This window comes from Candida jiufengensis (genome assembly GCF_024610255.1).
Source record: "Candida jiufengensis strain CBS 10846 chromosome Unknown scaffold9, whole genome shotgun sequence".
In the NCBI taxonomy this organism is placed as follows: Eukaryota; Fungi; Ascomycota; class Pichiomycetes; order Serinales; family Debaryomycetaceae; genus Lodderomyces; species Lodderomyces jiufengensis.
The window spans coordinates 244,707-260,321 of record NW_026261554.1 but is presented as its reverse complement, the minus strand read 5'-3'; the positions used below and the strand labels follow the sequence as shown (position 1 = coordinate 260,321).

The following is a 15,615-nucleotide window of genomic DNA, read 5'->3' as shown; positions in this document are numbered from 1 at the left end:
CTATGAAAAAGTATAAATTTAATAGAAAAAAACCACCCTAAATTATCTAAGTTCCTCAAATGATGAAATAGGACGTTGTTTTAATTGACTAGAGTGAGCATCCATTTGATCTTGATTTTGATTTACTTGGTTATTATTGGCCATTTCTGATTTAATTTCAATTGGTTTTGCATTTTTAATTTCTGTATTTTCTATATCAACAGCCCATAAAGCAGCGCCAATAGTATTAGTGAATAACAATAAAACATTTACACATGGAATCAGCTCTAATAATAATGCAAAAATAGCAAACAATAAGTAGGAATTTTTATTCAACTTGTAAAAATTTTCAATTTCAATTAAATCAAACCCTTTTAATATAAAATATCTTCTATGAACTTGCACTGATTTTGAGTTAACTTTAATAATCAAGATAATAATTGGACCAACAACAGGGATAAAATTAATGAAAAACAAAAACAAAATCTTTGTAATTGAAAAAGGCAAGATTGAAAAATATTTAATTTCATAAATATACCGTTGTAATTTTCTAGCATATAACGTCAAAATATTTTCATCGGCACCAGTATATCTATCTCTTTTATTATCAATAAACTTTAAAAAATTCTCATTAACACATTCTTTTGACAAAATAGCATCAAGTACAATTTTTTGAATATATGGAATTAATAAAATAGTTATTAAAAATTGTGAAATATTTGATGATTGCAGATATAATGAATACCAAGCTAATACAATTCCCATAGGGCCCATAAATAATGTATAAATTGTAGATTGAATTGGATATAAACTTAAAAAGAAGATTGAATAGATTGTTAAAAATATAATTAGTTGCGGTATTAATATTGTTAAGTATAATGACCAAAGATTTGGTTGTTGAAAGAAATAAATTAAACCCTGTAAGTTGTTAGTATATTTGATAATAAAGTAAATCAAAGTTGATACTTACTTTAAGTGGATATAAACAAGTTTGAATAAAAGTAAATCTATCATAAAATTGATTATTATTAAGTAAATAATGATACATTGTTGATTAGGATTTAAATTCTATGATTAACTCATAAGTTTTTGGTTGTCAAAAAAAAAAGTGTTGCAAATTTTAATTAGTTTTTTTTTTTAAGATTTGCAACCAAAAGAATTAATTCATCATAGTTTTACTTAGAACTAAAAATCAAGTTATATTATAAATAATATTACATGTTTAAAAAATTTTTAGAAAATGAAATATCAAATCAAATAAAGTAAAAGGACATGTATGAATCATCCTTAATCGCAGAGCAGACAAGTTTAAAACAAATAGTTCTTCACTAAATTTATTTGTATATAACTATAGACCGAAATGATTGAAAAACAAATGTAGTTCAGAAAATAGAAAGTAAATGTATAATCTAAATGTATAGCAGTAGTTTTGATTGAGTATAATTAATTTGAAACCGAAAGTGTTATATTGTAAAAGCAAAAAATCATCATGGAAAAACTAAGAAACCGAAAGTAAATAATCATTTTAATCATCAAATGACAAAACTAATTAAAAGAACAACCAAACCAAAGAAATAAGATTCAATTTTAATCAAATTACCGCCAGCAACAGTAATAATACCATTAGTTGTTGATGAACCACTACCTAATTCTGAGCCAGATCCAATAATAGGTTGAATTGATGGGTTACTATTACCACAAGTATGACATGGTGAATTTGTAGTTGTAGTTGTAATTGTAACTGGATTAAAAGAAGTAACTTCGTTAGATACAATCACTGTTTCAAAAGATAATGTTTGACCTTGAGTTGCTAATATGGTAGTTGGATTACAAGCATCACAAGTTTTAATAATGACATTAGTTGCAGAAGGAAATGTAGTTGTAAAATGTTCGATAGTTTGAATTTCTGTAATTATGGATTGACTTAATGATGTATATGTTGAAGTAACAGTTTTACCAATTTCAATAACTTCAGTTGATGAATAAACAGTTTCAGTAGTGAAACCACCTTGAATAGTTGTTATAACTTCATTTGCTTCAGTTATAGTTGAGGTTTTACCACCAATAACTTGTTCACTAGTAAGTATGACAACAATAGTATCGAAACTTGGAATTTGTTCTTGACTTGTAACTGTAACAGTTGATGAACACAAAACTTCTCCTATAATTGTAACTTCTGTTGATTCGGTTATAGTAGTAACTGATGGATGACATAATTGATTTGAACATTTTGTGATTGTTAAAATTGTTGATTCTGGACAAATAGTTGTATAATCTGTAACTATGAATCTTGTAACTTCAATTTCTTCTTCAGTAGTAGTAGCTTTTGCAGTTGTAGTAATACCATTGTTTGTAGTTGTAGTACCACCTTGAGTGATAGTCGTAGTAGTTGGACACAAAATACTAGTTAAAGTTAAAGTAGTTGATTCAGATACCGAAATAGTGGTTGGAGTGCAATGACTATTTTCACAATGAGTAACAGTAATAATTGTTGTTGATGGACAAACCGTAACATATTCTGTTTCTATGACTTGAGTTGCAATAACTGTTGTATTAGAATAAGATGGACTTGCTGAAACAACAACTGACAAAAATGACCAATATAATAAAAATAAAAAATTCATAGCGATGGAATATTAGTTGGTTTAATTTATGTATAACAAGAAAGAAGCTGTAGTAATAGATGTATTAGTCTTTGAATCAGTACAAATATGAGTATGTAATTTGAAAATAAAACTTATGATATGTATAACTGAAAAAAAATTTAAGTTGCAAAGATTGAAATTTTGAAGGCTTTTGTAAGTCATATTTATATTGAAAAATTTGCAAATTTCTAGATCCATTTAAACTGGCATCTTATTAAATTTCTAGAATGATTCGCGTATCAGCCTATTCGAATTATAATATTCCTCAATTGATCTAAGTTGTGTAGTGATAACGTATATGCTTACATACAAATTTAGTTTTGTGTAATATCTTGAAACAAATTTATTGAACAATAAATATATAATAATTAAAATATTGTGCATAATCTTCTATTCACTTACAACCAAAATATTAAGTATTGTTTATGTTTAGGCCTGAAAAGATCAGCCAAAAATGGTAAATTGGGTTTATTCAATTGGAAAACAAGTAATACATAAATACAGAATCAATATACTATTTCTGTTGTTGATATTGCTAGTACTTTAGCTTATTGAACTATTAGAAAGACTTGTTTTACAAAACTGATCTGAGCATGCCAAGTAAATTAGGACAAATTATCTTGATTTCGCAAATTATGACTTAATAGAATATACATTTACGAGTAAGATTGAATCCACAAAACGACAACAATTTTGTTTTTACTGTAACTTAATTTTTCAAAGTGATACTAAAAATATATTTCGAAAAAATAAGGTTTTTAACTTTGATCGACATGCATTTAATCAAAACATCATCTCATCCCTTTCAAAAAATGTCTATCAAAATTATAGAGAAAATGGAGAAGCCTCCTTCCAATTCATTGAAAACAATTGTTTATGTTTCTTTTTTAGATTATTTTTTTTACGAAAAGAGAAAAAATCAGAATGTGAAACAAAAAATAGCCGTTGTGCTTCATAACTTTGATTATGGTTTACTGAAGCTAAATAACAGGGTTTTAAAGGAACTTTATTTGAAGTGTACCTCTTTCTACATTTTGAATAGTCTATTATTCAAAACATCATATGTGTTTATTATGCAAAGTTTGTTATATATTTAATTTAATTTTCTATTCTATAAACATCTTTGACATTTCAGGGTATACACGTTTATACATACTCATCCCAACAATATCTTGAGAAGTCAATTTCCCATCAAAAGTAGCTTTAAAATATCCATGAGTTCCTAAACTTTCTTTAATATATCCAGTTCTACCACTTTTGGTAAATAATTGAACAGCTTTGAAAAAATTTATATCTTCTGCATTGAAAAACATGTACCTTATAGTAACTACGTTTTTGTGGATTTTTACAGGATGACCTGTTAATACTATTCTCTCTACTACTATTCGTGAGTAATCACCTCCTAAGTAGGTTCCTTTTCCTAAAAATTCTACTTTTTCGTTATTCATTTTGAAATAAATTACGGGTGAGTTTGTGAAACAGATTGGTGTTATTGCAGTTGCTATTGTTGTCATACCTTGATGTTGGAAATTTTCTTGCTTGTGAACATTATTTGAGTTATTTGATGCTTGATTGAATAATGGGCTAATGATTTGTCTACGTGGTCCGTATTGGACTATAATTGATTCTTTGTTTGGGATAGGTTCTTCATATTCTTCCCAATTTTCAAATGAGAAGTTTGTGATGGCTAATTTATGTTCATCATGTAATAATTCAAAAAGAACAAATGGTTTTGTGGTATTGTAATTTGTAGCTATGACTTTTGGTGCTTTTATGAAGATTCTAATGTATGTCCCAGATTGGACTTCAATATTTTTGATAAAATCTTTATTTATTCTATTCTTAGTAGCTTTGAAATTTGAAACTTTAAATAATTCATTCCACTCCAAAGGTCTATCTGAATTTTCCTCATTGACATCCCAATCACAACCACCTAAAGATTTAACACCTCTATAGTTCTTCAATTTTTCTCTTGCCAAATCATGGGGATGTAATTCAATTTCATCAGGGAATTCTAAATCATCTTTAGCTAAATTTCTATATTCTTCTAATTGTCTTTGTTCTTCTTCTGGTGATAAGTCTATATGCATTTCTGATTCTGCATAAGTTGACATTGTTTCATTATCTTGATCCATTTGTTCATCTATATTTTCTTCTACCTCCGCAATGCTTGGTTGTTCTTCCTCTAAATCTGAAGCGTCTTCATCTAGTACATCATCTACAAACCATCTACTTTGATATTCTGATGTTCCTTTTGGTACTTTTTTAGGTTCATTAGTTTTAATTCCATCATCATTAAAATATATTTTACCTTCTGATCTAACTCCTAAATCATTCATATCTTCATCTTCCCACATTATATCATCATTTTCGTTGTGTTCATCTTTTATAGGATTCAATTCATCTAGAGAGTCTTGAGTTACATTGGGTACAAATCCTTCTTCAATATCTTCATCAATTGACATTTCATTTCTCTTTGAGTTTGTAGACTTTTTAATTTTTTCAACTCTATCAACTTGAAAATCTCCATAATTTGGTATATGAACTAATCTATTAACATTTAACCCCGTACCTCTACAAGTACCTTCCACTATAATTCCATCATATGATTCATTAACATATAAATTATCAGCAACAACCCAACCTCTTGAATCTCTCCAATTTATCAGTTGTGGAAATTTTTGACATAAATATCTTAAACAATTTGAGTTTTCTGAATCGTTCTCCAAACTAAATAATTTATTATCTTCCACTGGAAAGAAATGATTGAAAAATGATTGTAATGATTGTTTTACATCTAATTGTAAATTCTTTTTAGGGTAAGCAGTAATTAAATTTGGGATAACTCCAATAACTGATCCTATACCTTGAGCTAATAATGCACGTAATATAGTCTCACCAAAATCAGGTTCTACTTCACTTGTTGCTGATAATCCAAATATTATAAAATCTGATATTCTTGCACTGTCTAATACTTGTAAAATGTTGTTGTGGTCTGGTATTACTATCTTTAGGTTTGTTTTAAATTTATTGATTTTGAGGTTGTTGATTGATGGATGTGAGAATTGTATATTAGTTTCTTGATCTTCTGAATTAAACAATTGATTTGCTATAGTTTCTGGAGATATATCTTTAGTTAAACATATTATTGTGATGATTTTGGCAGCTCCTGAATTCCCTTCAAATAATTTTTTAGTGATTTTAGTTTCTAAAATTTTTTGATCTTTCAATTGTTTAGATAAATTTTTTCTCTCGAGTTTATTCAATGTTTTGTTTTGTTTGTTGTTGGTGGTTGTTTTTTCAACTTTACCTTTATATTGATTTTTTAATTGACCTTTTGTTGCATGTTTTGATTTGAATGGTTTGTGGTCGTTTTTCAATGTATTTCTATGACTATTACCACCTTTTGCCATAATTTCTGTTGATCGTATCTAATAATTTCTATGAATTGTGGAGTAATTTGAATATTGAGATGATATTAAATTGGTTGTAAATATTTCTAGATCAAAATGATCGAGAAGAGTTTAAGACCAAATTAGGCTATTGTGCGGCTTGAAAGGGTATGCGGCTCGTTTAGCCAAATTTAGCAAAAAAATAAAGGTCATGTGACTCTTGTGACTGTTAAAAATTTGTTAGTAACTTTTTTTCTACTAACAAAAGTGAAAAATTACAACTAATTAGCTAGTTAATTAACCAACAACAATAAAGCAAAAAGTATGTTCAAATATCAAGTAAACTATGGTCTGGGTGATAAAACTCTATGAATTCACGTATCAAATCATTTTGGAGATAAATAGTGAGAGATTCAGTTAAAAGAGATAACAATTAATAGGATTTAAATAGGAATATTCAAATCATTTTCAAGGATCCAATGATATTAATCAAACAAGCTATGGTTCACGCAAAATTAGCATTATTTGCGATATGTTTTAAAAAAATTCCAAGAATCCAAAGGTCCGCAAGAATGTTTTGAAAGTTTGTTCAAATAAAGCTTAATCAAGAATATGATTAAGGCACAACAAGAGAGTAAAGTACTTAGACCTAGGAAGAAATTCAAGTTTACAAATTGGATCGTTAACTATCATTTGATATCAGTTTTTTATCTACCATCCCTAGAATTTAGTCAACCATTTTGTTTTAAGTCAACAATACTAACAATATTTCAAGTGAAATACTTAGCAGCATATTTATTATTAGTAAGCGCAGGAAAAACTTCCCCAACAGCAGAAGACATCAAATCAGTTCTTTCAGCAGCATCAGTAGACATTGAAGAAGATAAAATTGAAAAATTAATTTCAGAATTAGATGGAAAAAATATTGAAGAATTAATTGCTGAAGGTAATGAAAAATTATCAAGTGTACCAACTGGTGGTGCTGCTGCTGGTGGTGCTGCTCCAAGTGGAGGTGCTGCTGCTACTGAAGAAGCTGCTGCTGAAGAAGTTGAAGAAGAAAAAGAAGAATCTGATGATGATATGGGATTCGGTTTATTCGATTAGGTTTTTATTTTATAGAGGATGGATCTAATTTAATGTACAATATCTTTTAATGAAGTCAGTGAAATAAGAAGTCAGATGTAGTTGATCAATAATTAATTCGTCTATTATAGTTATGTAAAATCTATAGTTCATCAGCTATAGCTTTCCTCATTCCCATAGGATTCCCAAAAACTTCATGTCTAACTCTAAGCATAAATTCATCAAACTCAATATCTTTTTTTAAGTCATCATCGATATGATCCAAATCTCTTTTTAATTTATTGTTGCTTTCTTTACGAGTTTCGACTTCTTCAGCTAACCAATTTAAGAAATTTCTTGAAGGTTTGAGATGTTTATTATCTGAATGAAGGTCAACTAGGTTTTTGAATTGGGTTTGGAAATTTTGATCGGAGAGTTTGTTCTCAGTAAATAATGATTGAAGGAAAGTTGATAAATTGGAAGAAGGATCTGTGTCTTCTAATGATCTTCGATCGTTTGACTTTGTGATTAGGTTTAAGTCGTTAATGATGTTTATACATCTTGATTGTGATGATTTACCTAATTGAAGAAATAAGTTGATTAATTTGCTTATACCTGAATTTTTGTCATTGAGATTAGAGAATTTTGACTTGAAGTTGTCGTTTTGGATTAATGCTTGAATTATGCCTAAAATTCTCTTCTGGATTGTATCATTTGTAGTTGAAGCAATTGCTGAGAATAACTCATCTAAGATATTTGGTTCTGAATGGAGGATACTTAAAACGGCTTCTGGATTATTTCGTAATGAAGATGCAATAATATTATAAGATTTTTCAGAAATTTCGGAATTGGATGTTGTTGAAGCTATAGATAATAATTTTGCAATGAGTTGATGATTAGAAGTGATTTTAACACCTAATTCTATATCATGACATAATTCTTCCAAAGTATCTAATGCAGTAACAAGTTTTTGATCTTCGGTATTTGAGTGGTTATATTCTTCAACTTCATATATAGCTGAGTCAAATTCAGACATGTCTTCAGGTTTGACTCTTGATTTATGACCAGATTTGTGTTTGAGTAATTCGTTGGTTAAATCTAGTATTTTTTGATCCGGTTGTGACTCTTGTTGAGGTTCTTGCTCTTGTTCTTCTGTTTCGCCAACAATTAATTCATTTTGTGGCTCCGTTTCATCTTCGGGTGACATGAGTTTAGCTTCTTTTTTCAAAGTATCCATATTTAATCTTACGTGTAAACCAGGAGGAATTTCTTGACCTTGTTTGATTTCTTGCCAGTTTGATGTTGCTTCAAATAATTTTGGGTAACAATCTTGTGGATTTTGTGGGTTGGGGCAGATTAATTCTTCTTCTATGTGTGTTGATTTGACCAAGTTTAGTAATTGGAGTAAAATTGATATTATTATTGCTTTCTTCATTATCTACCTCCTTAGTAACACTCTGAGTTTAAAGTATGTTCTTTAATTGAGTTGTTGAAGTTGAGTTGGTTGAAGAATTAAATAGAATAATTATTGTAATTTAAAAAGAACAGCAATTACCTCTTAATATTATTTTGACTTAATTGGTAGCTCGAATTAATTCAAATATTTATAACGATAAGATAGATAGAGTTAATCATCAAGCTCTACAATTGTAAGTTAAAAATTTAAAATCATTATATGTATTAAATATTAAAATATTAAATAATCTTGAAGTATACAATATTAAGTAGTTTCTATAAATATTTATCAAATTTGAAAAATAATGAAAAAAATTTATCTATAAATTATCAAACTTACAAACTTTTAACTTTTTGTAAAGCTTGTTCAACATCAGCTAATAAATCATCAGTATCTTCAATACCTACAGAGATTCTAACTAAATCATCAAATACTCCATTAGATTCTCTTTCTTCTTTTGGTATACCACCATGAGTCATTATAGCTGGAACTTCAATTAATGATTCTATACCCCCTAAAGATTCAGCTAATGTGAATAATTTAGTTGATGATGTAAATACAGAAGCACCTTTAGCACCACCTTTAATTCTAAAAGATATCATACCACCACCTAATCCATCTCTATGTTGTTTTAATACAACATCATGATTTTTATGAGTTTTCAAACCTGGATAATTAACATGTAAAACGTATGGTGATTGTGATAAATATTCTGCAATTTTTTGAGCTGAATTAGATGATTGTTTTAATCTAAGGTGTAATGTTTTTAAACCTCTATGAGCTAACCATGAATCAAAAGGTGATGGAATTGATCCAATTGCATTTTGTAAGAAACGAAATTTATCATGTAATAAATCATTATTAGTTGCTAATACTCCCATTACAACATCTGAATGTCCATTAATATATTTAGTAACTGAATGAACAACAACATCTGCACCATGTTTTAATGGATTTGAAATATATGGTGATAAAAAAGTATTATCTACAACTATTATAATTTTGTTCCCAGTTTTTTGTTCATGTTTAGTTACAATTTCTTTAATTTTAGAAATATCAGTGATTTGTAAAGTTGGATTTGATGGAGTTTCCAACCAAACTAATTTGGTGTCTTCAGTTAAGTTACTTTCTAAATCTTCAACCAAGTTTCCAACAAAAGTAGCTTTAACACCATGAGTATTTGCAACTTTTGTAAAATATCTATGAGTACCACCATATACATCACCACCAGAAATAATATGTGATCCAACAGGTAATGATTGAATAATTAATGCAGTTGTAGCAGAACCTGAAGATAAAGCTATGGCATATTTGGCACTTTCCAAAGAAGCAACAGCTTGTTCAAAATTATCTCTATTTGGATTAGCTGATCTTGAATATTCATAAATACCTAAAGGTTTTGAAGGTTCAGATTGTCCAAAAGTTGTAGATAATGAAATTGGTTCGATAACTGCACCTGTTGTTGGATCAATTGGTGCACCGACGTGAATAGCTCTAGTTCCAAATGAATAATTAGTAGTTGATTCAATAGTCATTTTTTGTAGTTGATTAGTGATTACAGTTAAAAAATTTTTTCAGTGTGGTTTTTCAATTGCAAAAAAAATGAAAAAGGTTGGACTTTTCTTCTTTTGTTATTAATTTGATGAATTTAAACTTTTAAAAAAGGTTGGACTTTTTATTAAGTAAATGAATTGAATAAATTGAACCTTTGTTAAAAAAAAATCTTTAAATTGAATTGGTAAAAAAATTCTGTGGTATAGATATATGATTTATTGAGATTATAAATAAAAAAAATTCTTCGGAGGGTTTTGAAGAATTTCTTTTTTTCTATGCCACAATTATTATTTTTTTTAACTATGGAAAGAGATGATCAGCCGCATTAGTTACTATATTTGGTATGTAGATACTTTAATTAAATTTTTTTTACATTGATTAGCATGGAACTAGTATAGAGTAGATTGGGGATTAGTAAATGATCTATTATAACTCAGATTAAGATTAGAATGACTGAACTTACAATTTATCATTTAGTTGCTGAAATTGTAATTTAATGTGTGTGTGATATGCCATAAATTTACTAAGTTGCCAAGGGTGCTATAGTAGCATACATTGTAATTGTATATATGTCATAAACTAAGTACTCCTATATTTTCGTATCCTCATTAGTCTCACTTACAATTTATTTCATTATTCCTGTATTTCATTTAAAAAATTTGGATTATTTTGTAATTTAGTCTTAAATTTATCCCACCAATTATCAAAAGCCTTTATAGGAACTTTTCCTTGATTATCAATAAAACTAGCTAAATAATTATAAGCATTTCCTACAATTTTATTAGCTAATACAGCAGTATCATTTGGTGATTTAGGTTGAGGTTGTTTAGTTGGCACTAAGGATGTACTTGGTGTTTTAGATTGAGCAATTAATTGCTCTGCTTGTGGTGTTGGTTCAATTGATATACCTATATTTATACTTACTGAATCATTTAAATCAATTGGTCCATGATCATTCATATCTAAATCTATATTATCTGAATTTTGTGTAGAAGTTGTATTAGTTAAATTATTAACCTTATATATAGCAGATGGTTTTGCCGGATTTATACCACCTAAAAGTTTAAATTCAGGTTGTTGTTGCTGTTGTTGTTGTGGTAATTGGAAATATATTAATGCAGTGAAATTTATATCAACAAATTGAGAATTTGGTAATATAAATATTGTTATATATGAAATATTTGATGCATTGTGGATATTTATTACAAATTTTGTTTGATCTACTTGTTCTGCTAATATCATTGGTCTTCCCAGACATATTGCTCCAAATATACTCATTATGATATTGATTTGTTTGACTTATATACTTTAGGGGTTGAGGTGATTTGTATGACTTTTTGACGGAAATAGGTATCAATTGACTGGGATTAATCGTTGTATTGGTGTATTAATGGTATGTTCTTAGTAGTGGGTTATATTTTCAACTCTTAGTTGCACCTTTTCTTTAAATAACAAAACTTGTAATGTAAGTTTGCTTCTTTCAAATCTAAATGGTTCTAAAAAATAAAGATTTTTGTGTAATTAAAATTTACGAAATGAGAAGAATGAAAAATTTGATTTCAAAATATTTACAATTCATTTCTTACTTTCAAGATTATTTAATGATCAATGAAATTGAGAGTATTAGGAGCAAAAGTCTATCAATAAGAGAGGCGAAATGGATTTGCCTACTTAATGATACTTAATGGGATGATCAAAACTTGGTGCTCAACAACCAACTGAAATATCAAGTTCCGATTTTTAATATTTTTTTCTAATTCTAGAGAAAGTATTAAAAATTACATGATTAATCCTAAATAAACTACGTTGAACATATTTTCCATCTTTCGTGTCTTTTACTAAGCCAATAGATGAATATGGAGAAGATACTTCGTTACATTTTTTTTCAACACTAATATTACGATTTATTATTTAAAGTTCTATACATACCCAACTTGTTGCACAACCACCTGTGAAATAAACAATCTTACCATCAAAAAACTCTTTGTTGGGAAACAACTGATTCAAATAATTAAAAGTATTGGGGTTTCCTGTTAAAGATGGACCACAATTGCCATGTTCTCCCCAACCCCATGCGTATAATTTATTGTTTTGCTGTAGTAAACCGTGTTCACTTCCTACTTCAAATTTAAAACCTTTTGAATCTGATTCTGGTATATTATATTTGAATAGTTGTCCATGACTATCCACTCCAAATGATTTAATTGAGTTAGATGAAACTTCTTTAAAATGAATTGATGCCCACATTGTCTTTATTTGTCCAATATCTTTCATATCTTTCATTTGGTTCTGTAAACCATCATCTGAAAATTTCCCATACACATATGGTTGTCCATTTGATGTAATAATAGTGAATTCTCTACCAACTTCCAAAAAATCTTCAACTGCAACTGGTTGCATTTGTAATAGTACAGGTTCCCAAATTGATCCTCGTTTTATCAATTTTTTTGATGTTTCACCTAATTGACCTTTTCTACAATTTCCCCAACCGTATAATTGTGCATTATCTAACTTGACTATAACATGATTCATCCCGCATTTTATATCAATAACGTTGTGATCGAATTTTTTAACTAATTTTAACTCTGGCTCTGAAGTAGTTTGTAAACCTAATCCTAATTCTCCCTTTAGACCCTGTCCACAACTATATACTTCATTATATTCAGTAACTAAAAATGAAGAATCCCAACAACACGAAATATTTCTAATTTTCTTTTCAAATTCAATTTTCTTGAAAATTGATTGAACTTTATCTTCTTGACAAATTTGTTTATATTCATTATTTCCACAACTGTATACATCTCCATCTTCAAGTAATATCAAAGTATGATTCCCACCACAAGATATCTTTAAAGGTTTGGAATAGATAGTAGTTGATATTTCTTTATCTTGTAAAAATTCACAAGTTCTCAAAGTAAATTGATCTTCATCGTTACCTTGACCTAGTTGATATTGACCATTTGAACCACATGATAGAATTTGGTACATTAAATCATTTATACCTTGGGGTGTGTTAATTTGTTGCTAAAGTAAGGTCAGAAGTAGTAGATTTGAAATTTGTAACGTACATTTCACATACATAATCATCCGGACTAGACACAAACACGTGATACTTCACGTGATTTTAGTTAATTAACAATAATAAACCCTCTGAAGTCTTGATCTATAAAGTCAAGCTATATTGAAATACGTAATTAGAACTAATTAGTTGAATTTTGCTATAAGAATAGTTTGCTATTAAAGATCTGATGTGTAGGAGGAAGAGGTAACAAGAAAACACAGACTAATTTAGTACAGGATTCACGTGATAGTGAATTTTACAAGATTTGAAACAATACTTGAACAGCCAAATAACCGAAGCTTTTCTGATGAAAAATAGTAAGTAGTCTCAGGTGTTAACTGGATTAGTAGATATTCTAAACTTTTAAGACTTCAAACGGTTAAGGTAAGCGTGTGTAACTTTTTTTGATTTGCTTCTCAGTTATTTACACAAACACATAAAAACTTGATTGAGCTCAATGTTTTATTCAAATTTTGTAATCAAGTCTTCACAATAATATAAAAATTCAATTAATTGTACCATTATTGAAGGCTCTTTAATATAAAATGTAACATTAAATAAACATATCAAATAGTTCAAGTCCGTTCCTCGCATCTACTTCTTACTTCTAATTACTTCTTATTCTTTACTCAATTTTGCTTTCGGTTGCTGACTAAATGAAAGCCACAATTTATTTTTTTGCAGCCAAAAATCCACAACCAAGATCCGACACTTTTTAATAGAATTATATATATATAAATAATGTGTTCCCACATTTTTGAGTTTGCTATCAAGCGGTGATTACTACTTTCTTTCTTCACATTTTATCAAAAATGGCTCCAGTTCCAATTCAAATAGATGATGAAAAATATGATGCATCACAATTCCAATCAGCACATCATGGTAAAACAAGAAATGGTTCATTTACAGTTAGTAAAGAAAATGCAACATTAGCTAAATATCCAGAATATTTACCAACATGGAATCCTTTACAAAAATTTCCAACTTATAAATTTCAAAAATATAATGATCCTGGTGTAAAAGGTGATATCAACTACAAGAATTTATTTCCTGCAGGTACTGAAGCTAAAGTTAATAGAATAACTCCAAAATTAGGTTCAGAAATTTCTAATTTACAATTAAGTTCATTAAATGATTTACAAAAACAAGACCTTGCTAGATTTGTTGCAGAAAGAGGAGTTGTAGTATTTAAAAATCAAGATTTTAATGATAAAGGTCCAGAATTTGCAACTGAATTTATGAAATTTTTTGGTCCATTACATATTCATCCAACATCAGGATCACCTGAAAATTTCCCTCAAATGCATATTACTTTCAGAGGTGCTTCGCAACAAGAAATTGATTCAGTTTTTGCAAGTTCAACAAATTCAATATCATGGCATAGTGATTGTTCATATTCATTAAATTCTTTACAATTAACTTTATTTTCATGTTTACAATTACCTGAAGGTGGTGGTGGTGATACATTATTTGCAAATACTGTTGAAGCATATAATAGATTAAGTCCAGCAATGAGAGAAAGATTAGAAGGATTACATATTTTACATTCATCAGTTGAACAAGCACAAGCTAATAAAAAAGCAGGTGGAATATTAAGAAGAGAACCAGAAACTAATATACACCCTATTATAAGAACAAATCCAATTACTGGTCAAAAACATCTTTATGTGAATAAAGAATTTGGTAGAAGAATAGTTGAATTGAAAGAAGAAGAAAGTGATTACTTATTGAAATTTTTATATGATCATATTGAAGGTGCTCATGATTTACAAATTAGAGTAAGATGGGAACCAAATGCGGTCTGTATATGGTCAAATTCAACTGTGGTCCACTCTCCAGTTGTTGATTTTAATGAACCTGTTGTTAGACATGCTTATAGACTTAGTGTTATGGGTGAAAGACCAGTTACTGATTTAAAATATTTAAATGATGAAAATTATTTGAAAGATAAATATGATGAATTTGGTATTAAATTCAACAATGGTATTTAAGAGATAATGAGAAATAAATATGATAAATTTGGTATTAGATTTGATATAGGTGTTTGAAATTATGATGTTTAAAAGTTCAGTTTTTTAAAAAGTTTTTTGGGGGGTATTTGAAAATATTTTGTGATTTTTTTAGTTTCAGTAAGTTTTAGTTTATTTCCTTCTTTGATAGAATGGTTATAACCTTTAATTAGTTTTACAAAAGTATAGTAGTTTAATAAATCTTGATTATTACCTTAATTTTGTAGAGGACTGTAGCTATAATACTTGTGCTGAAAATGGTTTTTGATCTTTTGTATTAAATTTGTTTTGTTTCATGAAACGCGTCCTAATTAGGAACTAATTTTGTTAATAGAATTCTTAGTATAAAGTATAGAACATGCTTCTGAGTAATAATCATGAGATAAATCATTAAGTGTTCAACAAGTTCATAATTAAATTCAAACCAAATTTATTCTCTACATTTTCTCAACTGGAA

At 28.3% G+C, this 15,615-nt stretch overlaps 9 protein-coding genes across 9 annotated transcripts; 2 read left to right on the top strand and 7 right to left on the bottom strand. All coding sequences in view use genetic code 12, as the record gives it.

Moving 5' to 3' along the window:
* Positions 1-42: 42 nt before the first annotated feature.
* KGF54_000101 (uncharacterized protein) lies at positions 43-753 on the bottom strand (the record flags this gene model as incomplete). The annotated part of the gene is made up of 1 exon (XM_051761332.1): positions 43-753. The coding sequence occupies one exon, from the start codon at positions 751-753 to the stop codon at positions 43-45; it is 711 nt and encodes a 236-aa protein (XP_051622716.1).
* Positions 754-1,511: 758 nt separating this feature from the next.
* Positions 1,512-2,603, bottom strand: PGA13 (Pga13p; the record flags this gene model as incomplete). Its single annotated transcript, XM_051761321.1, has 1 exon — positions 1,512-2,603. The coding sequence occupies one exon, from the start codon at positions 2,601-2,603 to the stop codon at positions 1,512-1,514; it is 1,092 nt and encodes a 363-aa protein (XP_051622715.1).
* A 1,127-nt stretch (positions 2,604-3,730) lies between these two features.
* TSR1 (Tsr1p) lies at positions 3,731-6,037 on the bottom strand (the record flags this gene model as incomplete). The annotated part of the gene is made up of 1 exon (XM_051766962.1): positions 3,731-6,037. One exon carries the CDS (start codon positions 6,035-6,037, stop codon positions 3,731-3,733), a length of 2,307 nt encoding a protein of 768 aa, XP_051622714.1.
* A 458-nt stretch (positions 6,038-6,495) lies between these two features.
* On the top strand, positions 6,496-7,120 carry RPP2A (ribosomal protein P2 alpha; the record flags this gene model as incomplete). Its single annotated transcript, XM_051766951.1, has 2 exons — positions 6,496-6,550; positions 6,792-7,120. 2 exons carry the CDS (start codon positions 6,496-6,498, stop codon positions 7,118-7,120), a joined length of 384 nt encoding a protein of 127 aa, XP_051622713.1.
* Positions 7,121-7,241: 121 nt separating this feature from the next.
* KGF54_000097 (uncharacterized protein) lies at positions 7,242-8,513 on the bottom strand (the record flags this gene model as incomplete). The annotated part of the gene is made up of 1 exon (XM_051766940.1): positions 7,242-8,513. The coding sequence occupies one exon, from the start codon at positions 8,511-8,513 to the stop codon at positions 7,242-7,244; it is 1,272 nt and encodes a 423-aa protein (XP_051622712.1).
* Positions 8,514-8,869: 356 nt separating this feature from the next.
* Positions 8,870-10,069, bottom strand: CYS3 (cystathionine gamma-lyase; the record flags this gene model as incomplete). The annotated part of the gene is made up of 1 exon (XM_051766929.1): positions 8,870-10,069. One exon carries the CDS (start codon positions 10,067-10,069, stop codon positions 8,870-8,872), a length of 1,200 nt encoding a protein of 399 aa, XP_051622711.1.
* A 652-nt stretch (positions 10,070-10,721) lies between these two features.
* Positions 10,722-11,366, bottom strand: KGF54_000095 (uncharacterized protein; the record flags this gene model as incomplete). The annotated part of the gene is made up of 1 exon (XM_051766918.1): positions 10,722-11,366. One exon carries the CDS (start codon positions 11,364-11,366, stop codon positions 10,722-10,724), a length of 645 nt encoding a protein of 214 aa, XP_051622710.1.
* Positions 11,367-11,999: 633 nt separating this feature from the next.
* Positions 12,000-13,076, bottom strand: ATS1 (Ats1p; the record flags this gene model as incomplete). The annotated part of the gene is made up of 1 exon (XM_051766907.1): positions 12,000-13,076. The coding sequence occupies one exon, from the start codon at positions 13,074-13,076 to the stop codon at positions 12,000-12,002; it is 1,077 nt and encodes a 358-aa protein (XP_051622709.1).
* An 885-nt stretch (positions 13,077-13,961) lies between these two features.
* KGF54_000093 (uncharacterized protein) lies at positions 13,962-15,140 on the top strand (the record flags this gene model as incomplete). The annotated part of the gene is made up of 1 exon (XM_051766896.1): positions 13,962-15,140. The coding sequence occupies one exon, from the start codon at positions 13,962-13,964 to the stop codon at positions 15,138-15,140; it is 1,179 nt and encodes a 392-aa protein (XP_051622708.1).
* Positions 15,141-15,615: the final 475 nt, after the last annotated feature.